The sequence below is a fragment of the Corvus cornix genome, chromosome 1 (assembly GCF_000738735.6).
Source record: "Corvus cornix cornix isolate S_Up_H32 chromosome 1, ASM73873v5, whole genome shotgun sequence".
Classification (NCBI taxonomy): Eukaryota; Metazoa; Chordata; class Aves; order Passeriformes; family Corvidae; genus Corvus; species Corvus cornix.
This window is the reverse complement of record NC_046332.1, coordinates 112,641,475-112,656,115: the sequence shown is the minus strand read 5'-3', so window position 1 is coordinate 112,656,115 and position 14,641 is coordinate 112,641,475. Positions and strand designations below refer to the sequence as shown.

The 14,641-nt window shown below is 38.3% G+C and overlaps 1 protein-coding gene across 2 annotated transcripts in view; it reads left to right on the top strand.

Annotated features, from left to right (window-relative positions):
- Positions 1-14,009, top strand: part of TRAPPC10 (trafficking protein particle complex subunit 10) — a 38,017-nt gene extending 24,008 nt beyond the window's left edge. The window contains exons 13-23 of one of the 2 annotated variants that reach the window (XM_039552708.1): positions 190-302; positions 1,367-1,881; positions 4,269-4,410; positions 5,692-5,850; positions 6,519-6,748; positions 7,561-7,661; positions 8,015-8,141; positions 8,840-9,010; positions 10,371-10,548; positions 10,948-11,142; positions 11,947-14,009. In XM_039552708.1, the coding sequence (XP_039408642.1) occupies positions 190-302; positions 1,367-1,881; positions 4,269-4,410; positions 5,692-5,850; positions 6,519-6,748; positions 7,561-7,661; positions 8,015-8,141; positions 8,840-9,010; positions 10,371-10,548; positions 10,948-11,142; positions 11,947-12,185 (2,170 nt within the window). In that variant the 3' untranslated portion in view covers positions 12,186-14,009. Of the gene's footprint in view, positions 1-189; positions 303-1,366; positions 1,882-4,268; positions 4,411-5,691; positions 5,860-6,518; positions 6,749-7,560; positions 7,662-8,014; positions 8,142-8,839; positions 9,011-10,370; positions 10,549-10,947; positions 11,143-11,946 lie in introns of both variants that reach the window. The other variant, XM_039552699.1, reaches the window with a different exon arrangement.
- The last annotated feature ends 632 nt before the right edge of the window (positions 14,010-14,641 follow it).

Genomic DNA, 14,641 nt, shown 5'->3' with positions numbered 1-14,641 from the left:
TTTTTAGTACATCTGCAAAAGAAGTATTGGGATTCTGCAATACTCTCAGAAAATGGTAAATCTTCAATTGTTTCTTGTCTAGTGGAAAAGTGTGATGATAACAGCAGGTCTTGTCTCTAAAGATCAGAAAAGCAGTACTTGAATGTCTTGTTTTTGGGTTTCTACCTCGTGGTTCCTTAACTTCATTAGTTATCTCCAAACAAGCAGCCTTTTAGCTGGTGATAATCACCTAACAGAAGAGGAACGCAAAAGATTTTGCCAAGAAATACTAGATTTTGCCAATCAGCAAGCAGAGAACCAAGGTAAGTCTGGGTCTTAAAATTTAAGCATCTGGTTGTTCCCTAAAGGTAGACAGGGAGGCCTTTTTTTTTTGGGTTCATTATTTTGTTATTATTTCTATTTTTTGTTATTTGTATTTCTATTATTTTATTATTCTTTCTAAACTTGTGATCTCCAATTATAAATCTACAGTAGTTAAGAATAGTCAAAGATGAAAGGGTAATTAACATGTTCATCCTGAATACTGCAAAGTCTTTGTTTTCATTCAGCTATATTTCTCTGCTTTAACAGCCCATAATTTATTGTGTGTTGGGTTTTTTCAATTCCTAACCTATCTTTGTCTCTCATTGCTGGCATGCAAGTGGCAGCTCTGTGATGGTACTTCCTGGATTTTGATGTTAGATCTGTTCCCAACCACTTGCAGCTTATTATTTTGTCCATCCTATTTCCTGTCTTTATTCTTCATGCTGCTTCTGTACTACCTTCTTGACAGATATTAATCATAATTCAAATTCTTAGGGAGTACTTCCTGTAGATCTGAAGACTGCTTATTTTTATGCAGACATTTTTTCTTAATGAATAGATGTACCATAAGTAATATGTTACTTCAGACTTGATTCTTAATTAATTTTTGGTACTGTCTCAGAGTTATTTTTGGAATGTAGAAAAGAGAATGAAAACCCCTTTCATAGTAAAGCTGCTGGCTCAAGGTGCCAGCCTGATTATTAGTTTCTGAAACTTGTACAAGCTCTGGGAAGTTTGTCACTTAATGCTGCTGTGTTCTGTACTAGTAAAATGTTCAACTTCTGCTTGGACAATCTCTCTTAATTCAGTTGGTTTTAATAGCCTGGATGTAGAAATTGTAGTCGAAGTAACTGTTGGAAAACAAATCTCAGCATCTTTAAGTCTCATGCAAGATAAAAAATTGGAAAGCATTGATTTGTTGTGAAATGATTCATTGTGAAAAGTTGTTGATCCATTTAATTCCAGGGTTTCAATTTTTAAGAGAAAAGATTTGCTCATCTCCAGCAGCACTGGAGAATAATAAAACTGGAGAATAATAAAATCCCTGTTTTTATCTTTCCAGGTCAAAAGGTTATTTTGCCTATGCACTCCTTTGCCCAGCTGAAAACTCTGCATTTTGACCCTCCAAATGCTGTTGTCCACGTGGGTGGAAAGTTGTGCATTGAGTTGACTTTGCTGAGCCAAATGCCCATCCCTGTCCGGGTGGACCAGGTTGCCATCCATGTTCACTTCAGCATTGAGAAGAACAGCTACAGGAAAACAGCCGAGTGGCTCACCAAGCACAAAACTTCCAACGGTGTCATCAGCTTCCCAAATGAAATTGCAGGCCTGCCTTTGTCAAGAAACAACCTGCCAGCCCTGGAGCTGTGTGAGATGTACGAGCGGAGCCCCTCAGACAACTCCTTGAACACAGCAGGAATCATCTGCAAAAACACGCACATGCTGCTGCGGAGGCAGGAGAGCAGCACTTCCCTGGACGTGCCCTCGGGGCTCACTTTGGAAGATGGGGCTCATGTGTTGAAGTGCAACAACTTGACACTGGAACCAGGGGACAATAAAATAACCTTCAATATTCAGGTATGTTTTCATAGCTGGGTGATTGTAGCACTCGTGAAGGAAAAATTAAAAATAGTGGCTGAGGAAGAGCGTTGTGCTGGTGAGTGGTGCCTGTATTGCTTCCTGTTATACTTGGATTATCCATTCCCCTTAACAGCTTTTTGTTGTTCTGCACCATCATTTCCCTTGCAAGGTTGCTGTTGTATTTATGCTAAAACCTACAGATGATTCTTCTACTTGAAATCATTTGAGTCAGCCTTCCTAAACTTATTTTAAATATCTTGACTATTGCTGCCAAAAATTACACGGATAAATTTATATGTAATATAATGTACTGCTCATGAAGTCTGCATACACTGTTGAGCTCATTCACAATAATGTCTAAAAGCTTTGATGTGGATTCTTTTTCTAGCCCTTTAGTAAGTGATTGTGTGGTTAAATTTGGTTGACAGCCTGTTCTTCTCTGCAGAGGGTGGTAGAATAATTTTTCACTTGGTGGATGTAGTAAACCTTCCTATAAGAAGTTGAGATCAGCTACAAGTATTTGAATTTAGAAGATGTTAGAATTAAAATTGTCCCCATTAGTCATCTTATCATCTAAGTTAACTAACTAATTAGTTATTAGTTATCATCTGTGGAATGGCAATAATGTCATTTGAACTACTTACTAACCTAATTTCTGAGGTTTCTCATCCTTTCAAAGTATTGGGACAAGTTAATGGGATTTTGACATGTCAGAGGCCTTGGTGTCTGGAAATGCTGTTTTCTGTAAAATTAATTAACATGTATGTAAAACTGGATTTCAGATAAAGGAGCATTACTAGAGGAAAGCTGTTAGGGACTGCACTGAGCAGGCATTTGGACTTAGTGGGATCAGGAAGCAGTTGGAAACACCAGAAGAGATCTGAATGAAAAGCCAGATAGAGCTCTGCTTTGAATTTGCCTGGTTCTGCTGTGCATCTGATGGCCAGTGGAGGATGGACAGCCTTGCATTTATAATTTTCCTATTTTCCCAACCTTTCCTTCCAGAAAAGAATTTTGCTTGGGAAGACTACTCAGTGTGAATCCCACAATATAGTTGTTTAAGGCATGATTTACCTGTCCTTAAAGGGAAAATCTGAGCATGTTATAATTTTAACAGTGTATTAATTAGATAAAACAATGAAAGTGTCTCTAGATTTGAGCTGCAGTATTTACAAAATATTTACTAAAAATCCATTATCATTGTAGTCATACACTGTGTCACTTCTACTGGGTTACACAGCTGGCCAGAGCATAGAAACTGCTGACAACTTGTTTTCTGAATTTTCTTAAAGTAATGCTTAATTGCACCACTTCTGCAGGAAGAGGAATGACTGTGCTTCTGTGATCCAGAGGGAGTTTGATCCTCTCTGTAGCCCTTACATTTAAGATTAGCATTATTTATGCTGACAGCAATCTTCCAGTATTTTTTTCCAAGCCTTAAAAGAGATCAGAAAGCATTGTCTAAATTCTTTAGACCAGTATGTATATATTATGAATTACTTTACTCATGCTTTTCTGGTTTTTTAGGGCTAAAATGTAGTGACTTTAATGTCAAAATGCATAATACTGAATTTCAGTCTGGATTTGCTATGTAAATACTTGCATGAGGTTTGAATGTAGATTGGTACAGCTTTTCTCCATAACTTGTAGACTTATTTAATTACACCCAGCATTGGTATTTATGTATTATACTTGGTAAAGTGACACATAAAAAAAAGAAAACACTTCCCATTCCCTAGCAGTCCCTCAGAGCAAAGAATAAATATACTAGCAGGTGTTACAGATTTCCTTTTGTTTTTAATCTTATCGAGAAACATCCAGAATCCCATTACTCAAGGTATGGGAAGAGTTGAAAATGAAAAATGTATGTTTTACTTTCTTGTACACATTGGCTCAGGGTGTGTGGTGGGGAATGTGTGAAATCAGTAGCTGGAGCTGAAAGCTGTGCCTTACATAAATGCTGTAGGATTTTATAATTGTTTTTATGAATTAGCCAAATAAGCACAGGTATCGTTTAGGTACTTAATAATGTTTTTTCATGTATGTTGCACTTTGGGGGGAACTAACCAACAAACAAGGCAAAACACATCCCAAAGTAACAAATATGCAGCATAGCTACTACATGAATTGTTCTGATTATTAGTACTTGTTAATTATGATGTTTTCTCTTGAATCAGACAGCACTCTAGAGCTTCTATCTCAGTGGGGCAAAAGGTGCTCCTTTGTGCAAATCTTGTCATTTACTCAGAAAACATATCTGCAGTTTTAATTTGCAAATCCAAAGTACCTTATAGAAATGAGATGGAAACATGCTGGTCTTTAGTAAAGGGTTTGTTCTAGAAGTATTTTTTTAAAAAAAAAACATTCAAATGTTTTCTTCCAAGGCCAAAGAACCTGGGACATACACGCTCAGGCAGCTGTGCACTTCAGTGGGAAAGGTGCAGTTTGTCCTTCTTCACATCTACCCGATCGTGCAGTATGATGTGTACTCCCAGGAGCCCCAGCTCAAAGTGGAGCCCATGACTGGTAGGTACAGTGGCTGTGCTGAAGCTGCTTTGATGATTCCTCTCGTGCTCCTGTGGCATTAGAGAAAGTGTTTCATGGCTTCAGTATTACTCAGTTCGCCTTACTCTGCATTTTGAGTCTAAAATATAACCTTGCTTTTCCAATTTTCCATCATATTGTCCTGCCAGTGATGGCTGGTTTTGAACAACTGATTCCAGTGCTTGGCTCTGGACACACAGTGTCACTTTTGAACATTGACTTGAACATGTAGTGTCACTGAAATACCAGATGTGACTTGAGCTGCCTCACTGCTTAACAGGGAATATTTACATTTGTAATTCACTGAACTCCTTACTGGTTAGGTTTGTGATCACAGGATCAATTAGGTTGAAAAAGATCTCTGGGATCGAGTCCAACCTGTGGCCAAATACCATCTTGTCACCCAGACCATGGCACTGAGTGCCACATCCAGTCTTTCCTTAAACACTTCCAGGGACAATGACTCCACTGTCTCCCTGGGCAGCCTGTTCCAATGCCTATTCTCCCTTTCTGTGAAGAAATTCCTCCCAACTTAATGCTACAGTCCCTTTGATATTTATAAGAAGTAAGTAAGAAATGGGATTCTCTACTAGAGATAATAATATAAACTTACTAAAAATGAATACTGAATACATGCATTGGTTTCAGGGACAGCTGAACACTACTTGTTGTAGTGTTTAAGTGTTTATTAAAGTGTATAAATGGAAGTTAATAGTGGTTTATTTTCAGGCTATTGAGTGTTGCAGCTGAGGAGTTAATATGAATTCTGTGCTGTCATTTCAGTCACAGGGGTTGCAGTGTGTGGTGAAGGAAGGACAGGCCTATTGGGAATTAATGAAATTTGGGACCCCTGTGAAACTGATAGCCATGATTCTGTGTGCACACTGGCATTCCTGTTAGGCTGATCATGTAAATAACAGCATGTGGGTATGACTGGCATCACAGATGCGAAAATACAGAGCTGTCTGCAACCTGGAGGACTTCAAAAGCTTAGTAAATTCTTTGGGGTATTGTATTTCACTGAATTCTGTGCTGCAGAGCCAGCTCATCTAAGCCATCCAAGATGCATTGGGTTTGGGCTCTGAGGTTGAAACCTCAAGTTTTCCCCACAAGTTGTATCTGAGCTGTGTTTAATGTGTCACATAACACCAAAAACTCACACTTTTAAGTTACCCCAGTGTGTGACCAGCTGCTTGCTAACAAGCCTTAGTGCATTGTAACCGTGTACTGGAATCTGTTAACAATTCCTGCTCTGTCCTTCAGAAAGCCTTTTGGCTGGCATTCCCCAGAAGGTGAAGTTCACAGTGACCACTGGTCACTACACCATGAAGAGCGGGGACACTCTGCAGCTCAGCAATGCGGATGCCATGCCCATCCTGTACCACCCTGAGAGCAAGGCAGTGATCTACTCCAACACCAGGGGTAAGCCAGGTAGTAAAAATGAATCATCTTTGAAAGGCTGATGAGTTCAGTCATTCTGAAGCAGCCTGTACTTGCAATATTAAGAACACTGACACTGTTTGTCAGTAGTCATTATTAAGAGCAATTATAGGGATTTGCAACTGAGTACTTCAGTCCAAGAAATGTCTTAAATTTTCACCCTCAAAATGGTAGTATGAATTTTTACAAACATAGCTGGACAATTTTAGTTTTGTTGATGAAATTCAGAAGGCATGTGAAGCTGCTGCATGTGTGTGTGTCCAAGGTTGCTTGAAGTGAAATTATGAGACTTAACGAGGTGCTTTCACTTTGTAAAAACTTACTTAAGTGTCATATGATGGGCTAAAGTAGCTCTTTAGCTGGTTTGAAGTTTGTTGTTAAATCCCCCTCTTAGTTCCTTCCTGAAGATTAGAAGGAGAATTATTATGTGGAATGTAGTGGTTACCTTCCTGCAGTTTCAGAAGGATAGAGCATTACTCCTGAGAAGTTAAATATTTAACATGTGCAGATTATAGCTAGTTTGAAGAGGTTACTGTGGAGTTTTATAACAAGGTTTCACATTGCTGTTTTTGCAAACCTAGCTAGGAAGTGGTTATGGCACCACATATTTTTCTATGAATTTCTTTTTTTCCCTTTGTACACAACTGTAGAAAAGATCTCAGAGTCATCGTTAAGGATTCAGTCTTCAGAAAAGATCACAAGCATCAGCTTGCCAGTGGCTCCTGCATATCATGTGATTGAATTTGAACTAGAAGTCATGTATTTGCCATCAGCCACGGAATCTGCAGTGGAGAAGGAAAATACTACAAATAAAGAAAGTCACAGAAGAAAGAAAGAGAAGCAGAAACAGGACAACTGCATGGCTACTGTTGATCAAAAAGTAAGATGTAGCTTGTAGTTTTCATTATGAAATGTATTTGATCACAGGGGTAAACACTTCACAAAATACAAGTGGTGGTGAGGGGGAACTTGCTTGTTTGGAACTTACTTTCCTTCAGAAGATGTATATGCAAAAACCATAGCAGATGTTACAAATGTAAAGAAATTGTAAATATAACCAGAAATATACACTGCAGTTAATAAATTGTCAACTGTTCCCTTGGCTAGTAATCTGAGTTTTAGTGTTTTAACACAGTTTGCAAAGCATGGAGGGTACCTGTGTCTCTGTAAGAGGTGGCATGGTGGTCTTTCAATTCCAGCTTCTGATTTATGGGAAAGATAAAGTCAAGTATGCTGCTTCAAATTAAAACAATTATACATTAAATTCATTTTTTAAAATATTTTGAGCTTGTATTTAATATATTAAATTATTATAAAGACATTTGACTAATAGATCTTATAGCAGTTTATTTGATACTGACCCTTACCAAGTTTTTGTGCTAAGATGCCATTGGTGTCTTTTATCTTTTCTTTCTTCTATTCCCCTTCCTTTATTTATAGTCTTCAGAACTGGGTATGTCAGTTCTTAGAGGAAACACTGCTTTGAGATTTCATATCCCACTCACAGGCTAACAAAACCCTGTATTTTTTCAGATTAGTTTTTACATACTGATTATTTTTATTTCTTCCCCTCCTGGATGCATTAGATATAAACACTTGATGAGAAAAGCCTTGCTTAGAAAGGAGAAGAAAACCAGAATCATAGTGCCAAAGACCATTGCAAATAAGAACTGTGTTCCCTTTTTTCTTTAGGTGACCATTGATTGTCCTTGGTCGATTTACTCCACAATTATTGCATTAACATTCTGCATACCCTTTAATGCCAAGCATTCCTTGTTGTCAGCTGGCAAACGGTAATGTACTCATTATTTATTTATTGTTTCTTTCTTCTTGCAAAGTATGGAGCTTGGCTTTCATAACTCATATTTATAGCAGCCTTTTTTTTTTTTTAAATATTTAAGTTGGGCTTTTACTGTATCCCCCCCTGGAAGCATGTGCATCTCCTCTCGTGTTCTTTCATGACAATAAAACAAATTTGTGGGTTTGGACGTAAGACCACGGGATAAACCCAGTTAGGCTGTTTCTGTGTAGTTCTTTGGTTTTGTTTAATATGAAAGAGGATGTTTTACAGCCTTGTTTCATGGACATGGACTCTTCCAATGTAACTCTTCAGCTTTCACTGAGCAAACTGTGTCGTATTTTCCAGGAAATATGTGCAAGTCTGTGTACAGAATTTGTCAGAACTCTGTTTCCAGCTTTCAGACTACAGCCTAAAAAATTCTGCTGAGTGTACAGATTTGCAGCTGGTACCTCTCAACCCTGCATCTCAACAGGTAAAAATTCACTTGGTGGTTTATTGAATTTATTCATCTTACGGTTGCAGTTTGTTATTGGGTTTTAGGAAAAAAAAAATCAGGTAGAGACAGTTTTCCAGTTAAATACTGGAATAGCTGTAAGCCAGTTCAGTTGCAGAACAGTTTCTTACCATAGAATCATTGAATGGTTTGGGTTGGAAGGGGATTTGAAGATGATCCAGTTCCAATCCCCTGCCCTGGGCAGGGACGTCTTCCACTTGACCAGGATGCTCAGAGCCCCATCCAACCAGGCCTTGAACACTTCCAGGGATGTGGGGCATACACAGGTTCCCTGGGCAACCCTGAAGCTTCTTTCAGCCTTGCCTGAACATATTAAATTGTTCATTCTTGGTGGCTAGAAAAAGTATATAAGAACATACTATAATTTTATTAAATTTGACTTTAGATGAAAATATTTTCAGGCACATTTGAATGTGAAGTGTTTCCTTTTAAAACATTTGATTCTGACAGTGAAATGGATCCTTTCTTTTTAAAAAGATGTGCATTGTGAAAAAGATTCACTGTTAGTCATTTTGGTTGCATATTTCCCTAATGCTTTATTGAGTTTGTTTCTATAAACTGTCCCAATGTCAGAACAGACAAACATATGCATGTGTGCATTTCCCCTTCTTTGTGAGAGGAAGGAAGGAGCTAACACTCTAAACATTCTCTTCCAGGTCGTGTACAGTAAGCAATCAATATTCTTTGTATGGGAATTGAAGTGGACAAAAGAGCTTCCTCTCTCCTTGCAGTGCCTGTTTTCAGTCAGCTTTTGTCCAGCTACCTCTGAAGAACAGTCTCTTACCCTGAAGCCGTTCACTTACGAATTCCAAGTGGAAAATTTTTTTGTAAGTACTCCTAAGTATAGGGTAGCATATCTCAACTGAATATGGTTTCCTAATAAATGGAAAGGGAAAATCAAGAAATACATTAGAATTCTGTTTATATAATGAGGTTGATACCTACTTAGAATCATTGGAAAGTCAGTTTGTGAGTGACAGAACTGCAGCCTGATATGATACAGTGGAAACATATCCTTGCCATAGGAATGTGGTGGGGGCCATAACACTTGAGCTTAATCTTGTTCCATTTTTTTACTGTTTTCACCTTCTTGGGTTGGTGCCATGGAGATTGTCTGCAGATTACTGAGCTGCTTTTTTCCTGCTGGCTTAAGATTGTGCTCTCCAAAGCAAATTGCAATTTCCAAAATATCTTTGCTATTGAAAGCATCTGAGTTGTTTTTTGTAGTGCTTGAGATGAGCTTCTCTGATGAAATATTTAGGGTTTTCTAGGCCATTATCTGAAATGTTTCTTCTTCCCCTTTATGGATAAACTTTTAATTCCTTTGATCAACTAGGAAGCTTATAGGCTAGGTAGAATTCATTTAATAGGAAGTTTTATCAACATTATTTAATCTCATCTCTAAATTCAGTGTTACCCTTTGTGATGCTTGGGTAAACAGCAGCATCATGAGAAGACTTTTGTTTTGTTAAGTCCTTTTGTCTGTTTTCAGTGTTTTCTTCCTGCTTATTGCAAACTGGCCCCAAGCACTATTTCAGGTGTTTGCCTACTGGCATGTAACAACCATTTTTGGCACCTCTATCAGTATCTTCATGGGGTTTTTAAAGACAACTACCTATGTTAAACAGTGGGGGTTTTCTGACAGAAGTTTAATTGTGGAGGAATTAAAAATCAGCTCGATAATGTGGGCACTGATATTCCAGGGACTATGACAGGAAGAGGGATAAACTAGTTCTGTAGTGTAAAGAGAGAAGCTAAGAAACTGATAAAAATTGTTTAAATAGTAAGATTAGTGTCAATTTAGGAGCATTGAAAGACTGTGTTAAAGCACAGAAGTCAAGGAAAAATTGGTATTCTCACTGCTTGTATCAAAAATAGATTGAATCAAATTTGATTTGATCTAGTGGAAGGTGTCCCTGCCCATGGCAGGTGGGTTGGAACCAGATGATCTTTAAGGTCCTTTCTATTGCACAGCATTCCAGGATTCCATGTTCTATGATTTTCCTAAGCTGAGCAAGATAATGAAGTGAACGTTACTTACAAGTGATTCTCACATTAAGAAGATTTAACAGGAGGTGTCTGTTACATGTAAAGTTAAGTTGATACTGTACCCACTGTCCAGTTCAATTTAAACACAAGTAGAATTCCCCCTTTTTCCTGATAACAGCACTGTTTTCTTCCTGACAGACATTATACCATGTGAAGACTGAAATCTTCCCACCCTTGGATGCAGAGTACTGTAAAACAGGCTCGCTCTGCTCCTTAGAGGTGTCCATCACCCGGCTTGTTGAGCTCTCCGAGGTTGACAGAGATGAAGCATTAACAGAATCAGATGGATATTGCACAACAAAACTCATGTATGAAGGTAAGAGTATTTTTCTTAAGCATTTTGATAAATTTCCTCCTAATTTTTTCTTGACAATGACATCTGCCAGGCTTGCTATATATTCCAGTATTGTGGGTACAGCTGCTCAGTAAAGCAGTTTGCATTTTGCTAGACAGGGAATATTTTATTTTCTCCTTATTAATCTACCTTCCACTGGAATAGAAATGTTTTTCAGGTTGGATGGATACATGCATGAGGCCCAACTATGGTCCCTTCTTTGTAGGGCTGTTTTCTTACCTTGCAAGCTCTTCACACATAAAAGCTGGTGGGCTTTTAGATACTGCTAAAATGCAGATTTTCAAAGTGCTCTAAAACTATCCTGAGGGTTCTCCATTTTTCACAGAAGATCTTTATAGTGTTCTCCCTTTATTCTTGCAGTTGTTGACAACAGTAGTAACTGGGCAGTCTGTGGAAAAAGCTCTGGAGTGATTTCTATGCCTGTAGCACCTCGAGCAACTCACAAAGTCCACATGGAAGTGATGCCACTGTTTGCTGGGTATCTGCCTTTCCCTGATGTCAGATTGTTTAAATACCTCCCTCACCATTCTGCTCACTCCATGCAGCTTGATGCTGGTAAGGCCATTTTGACTGCATGGCTACTTACAGAAATTACTCTGCTTTCTCTGTGTTCTTGTGTAAAGAGAAAAGCAGGCAAGAAATATATTGACAATAGATGGACTTGGTCATATATGGACCAGGTGCTCATAGGTGTCTTTGTTACCTTCACTCACAGTCCTGATTTGAAACTTGCTCTAATGGGAACTTTGAATTTGGGTTGCCACCTAAATCGCTGAGGAGGAATAATAAATGCATTGTTCCCTTATATTTCCTTTCAAGATTAGTGTGCAAATTAGTTGTCACTGGATTTATAATCAAGTGAAAGCTGTTTGATAACCCCCTAATCCTGCAGTTTCCCTTTCTGTAAATTGTGTGCCTTCACTAGCTTTGAAATTTTTTCCCAGTTTTCAAGGGATTGAGTACAAAATAAAAGAACTGCTGAAAATTTGTGGCATATAAACCAGATCAGATGAAGAGTTTAAATTACCACAGCCATGTAGAGTATTTATCTGTACTGTTGAGGAGTCCCAGAGCTGTAGTGTGAATTCCCTTGTAGAAGCAACATAGCTTTTGTCAGTGGAGCTGCCAGTGTCCATCCCTGTAGCTTGTGACAGATGTGAGGTCATGCTGCTGAAATTCTACTTTGAAAGCAATTCACTCTGTTACATCTGGTGCTGGCCAAAAGCATGCAGACTGTTGCCTCAGCAGAGATGACCAGTAACTGTGAACATGTGTTAAGCTGACTGACTGGGCTCTGAAATGCCCTGTTAAAGTTAATTGGTAGAATAAAAGTGTGGGTTTTTTTTTTGTTTCCAACAGATAGCTGGATTGAAAATGACAACCTGTCTGTGGACAAGAATGTGGATGAGCAGGCTGACAGCAGCAGCATCAGGAGCAGGGGGAGCCTGCATTCCACAGCCAGTGGGGAGCACAAGGGTCTGCCCATGCCGCGGCTCCAGCCCTTCTCCCCGGGCCAGGTCTTCAACAGCAGCACAGGGATGCAAATCCTTGTCATTCCCAGCAAGGACGACCACGTTCTGGAGGTCAACGTCACGTGACAGCTCGGAGTGGAGACCAGGAACCCGTTAGGAACTGGATATGAAAGCACTTTATGGGATAATGACCTGCTCAGTCTTCGTTGCAACATTAACTCCAAGGAGACCTGTGGCACTGGCGTGTACTGGCCATGGAAGCACCAGACAATTGTATCAATTTAAGTGTACAGTGAGGCTTGTGTCAGCTAGTTTATATTGCCACTTTAGTATGTTTTGTGTCAGCTATTGGGTTTTCTCCCTGCAGTCACATCCCTGCATCACAACAACACAGGGCAACAAAAAGCAAAAAATCCAAATCTTTGGACCACTTCTTTATTTTTGTCGGGCAGCTGAGAGATTTGTTTCATGCTTCCTACATATTTTAGAATGTAGAGTTGGATGATATAATTATCCAAATCCTGAATTTTTATGTAATAATTTACAGGCTTTTCACACATGTGCCAGAAACATAACAGAGCATACAACAGCACATTCACTGGTGTAACAGTTGCTTTTCTGGTTTGGTTTTATTTTGTTTGTTTGTTTGATCATTGTTAATTCCTGCCATTGCAATTTTATATTAAACTTCCATCATTTGCATACTTAGATGCATGGAAGAGCTACTGCTATAAACAATCTTAACTGAACAAAATTCCTTAATTTTCTGAGGCTTTCTCCTTCACAGAGTAGACACTGTGATGTCACATACTATATGATTTTTTTTTTTTTTGGGGTGGGCTTTGGGTCATCCTCTTGCATATTTCTTACCAAAGAAAGATATTGATAGAATTTAATAATAAATTATTTGGCTTATTGAGTTCCCAGATTAATTTCTTTTATTACCATTTCCAAGTGGCTTGGTTTGCTGCCCCAGTTTTTAAGTTGGGGCAAAAATTTCAGTATGATGTGATACTTGAACAGTCAACCTTTCATCATAAAGGCTTAGTGTAATTATTACTGATTAGAGGCCAGACTTGTGCATTCATGATGAAAGAAGGAGGTTGGTTTGATATAGGAAAGCTTGCAGATGTAGAATAATCGTGAAGCAAAGTTAAAACATGTAACTTAAAGAATTTCATTATTTATATCTGAAATGTAAATACAAAAAATGTAAAAAAAAAAAAAGTGTAATTTTTGTGAATGTTGCAAATCCACCTGTGACTGGAAAAATTACAACTTCTTCTGATGTCCTGCTTCTGATATTGAAACTTGTGCATTTAATGTGAGAATGACCTTTTCTACTTGCAGATCTATAATGGTGCGTTGTCAACAGACTCCACAGAGGAAACAGTCCCACGTCAAATACTTGTCAGCAAAACTAAAGTGAGGAGCTGCTCATTAGACAAATTCATTGTTATTATTTTTTTCTTCTTCTGCTAAATTACAGAGGGGAAATAAAAAACAAATCCTCTTTTCAAAAAGAACCACAAGTAAGTTGAAAAATGAGTAGGCACCCTGCACTGGTCTATACTTTTTTTTTTAAATTTATTTTTTATTTAAAAATTCTAAATAGATATATAAAGTAGACCTGCTAGCTGAAAATGTTCTTATTATGCATCTTCTTTCTGTGAAGGAATGCCCTTTCTCTGTGGAAATCATACCATTTTATTCTGGATAAAACCCAAAGCATCATTTAGTGCGAATGACTGCTGGGATTCTTTGACTGGAAAAGGTAACAAGTTAGTGACTTTGACACTGCAGGTATTATTAATTCCATTTTCATGGTTTGCTATTAAATCATTTTTCACATTGTTCTGTAATATACTGTTAGATTAAACACATTGTACTAAGATTGTTTAATGAAATTGTAAGCGTTACAGTTCTAAATATACATGTTTTAAAAAGAAATCAACTTCTCCACTGCTGTGAGTTCTGTTTGGTCTGGAGGAGTGATTGATTCATCTGTTTTAACCAAAGCTGCTGTTGTCTGGGAAAACCAGATTTGTTACCTGGTGTGCAATTACACACACATTATTTATTTATTTCAGAATTGCACAATCCTGGAGGCTCCATGGTATTCCACAAATCCAGCACACCCCTCCAGACTTTTCCTGCTGTTATTTATAAACAGCAGTTCAGTGTTAGCAACCTCCCAAGTACAGCCCCTCTATTATGAATGGTTAGTAATTTCCACACAAATTGTGTAATCCCAGCTGCTTTCTGTGCATGCTCCAGGGGAGGATTTTCACCTGGGCAGGGTCTTTTCGCCCTGTAGGTCTGACTTTTGGTATTATAATGGAGATAGTTTAGTCATAGGATACGTGTTGCCATGTTGGCAACATATACATAGACATACATCCCCATCTTGATCTACTGCATCCTTAAAGCTCGTTAGTTCCAGGATATCCATAACTAAGGGACACTGCTCTCTGTTCCACCGATTAATTCTCCTTCCTTGCTGACTAGGCTTGAAAGTATACAAAGATCAACAATCAAAGAACATCCTAACTTAATTTTGACATATTCCACATTCTGCAACA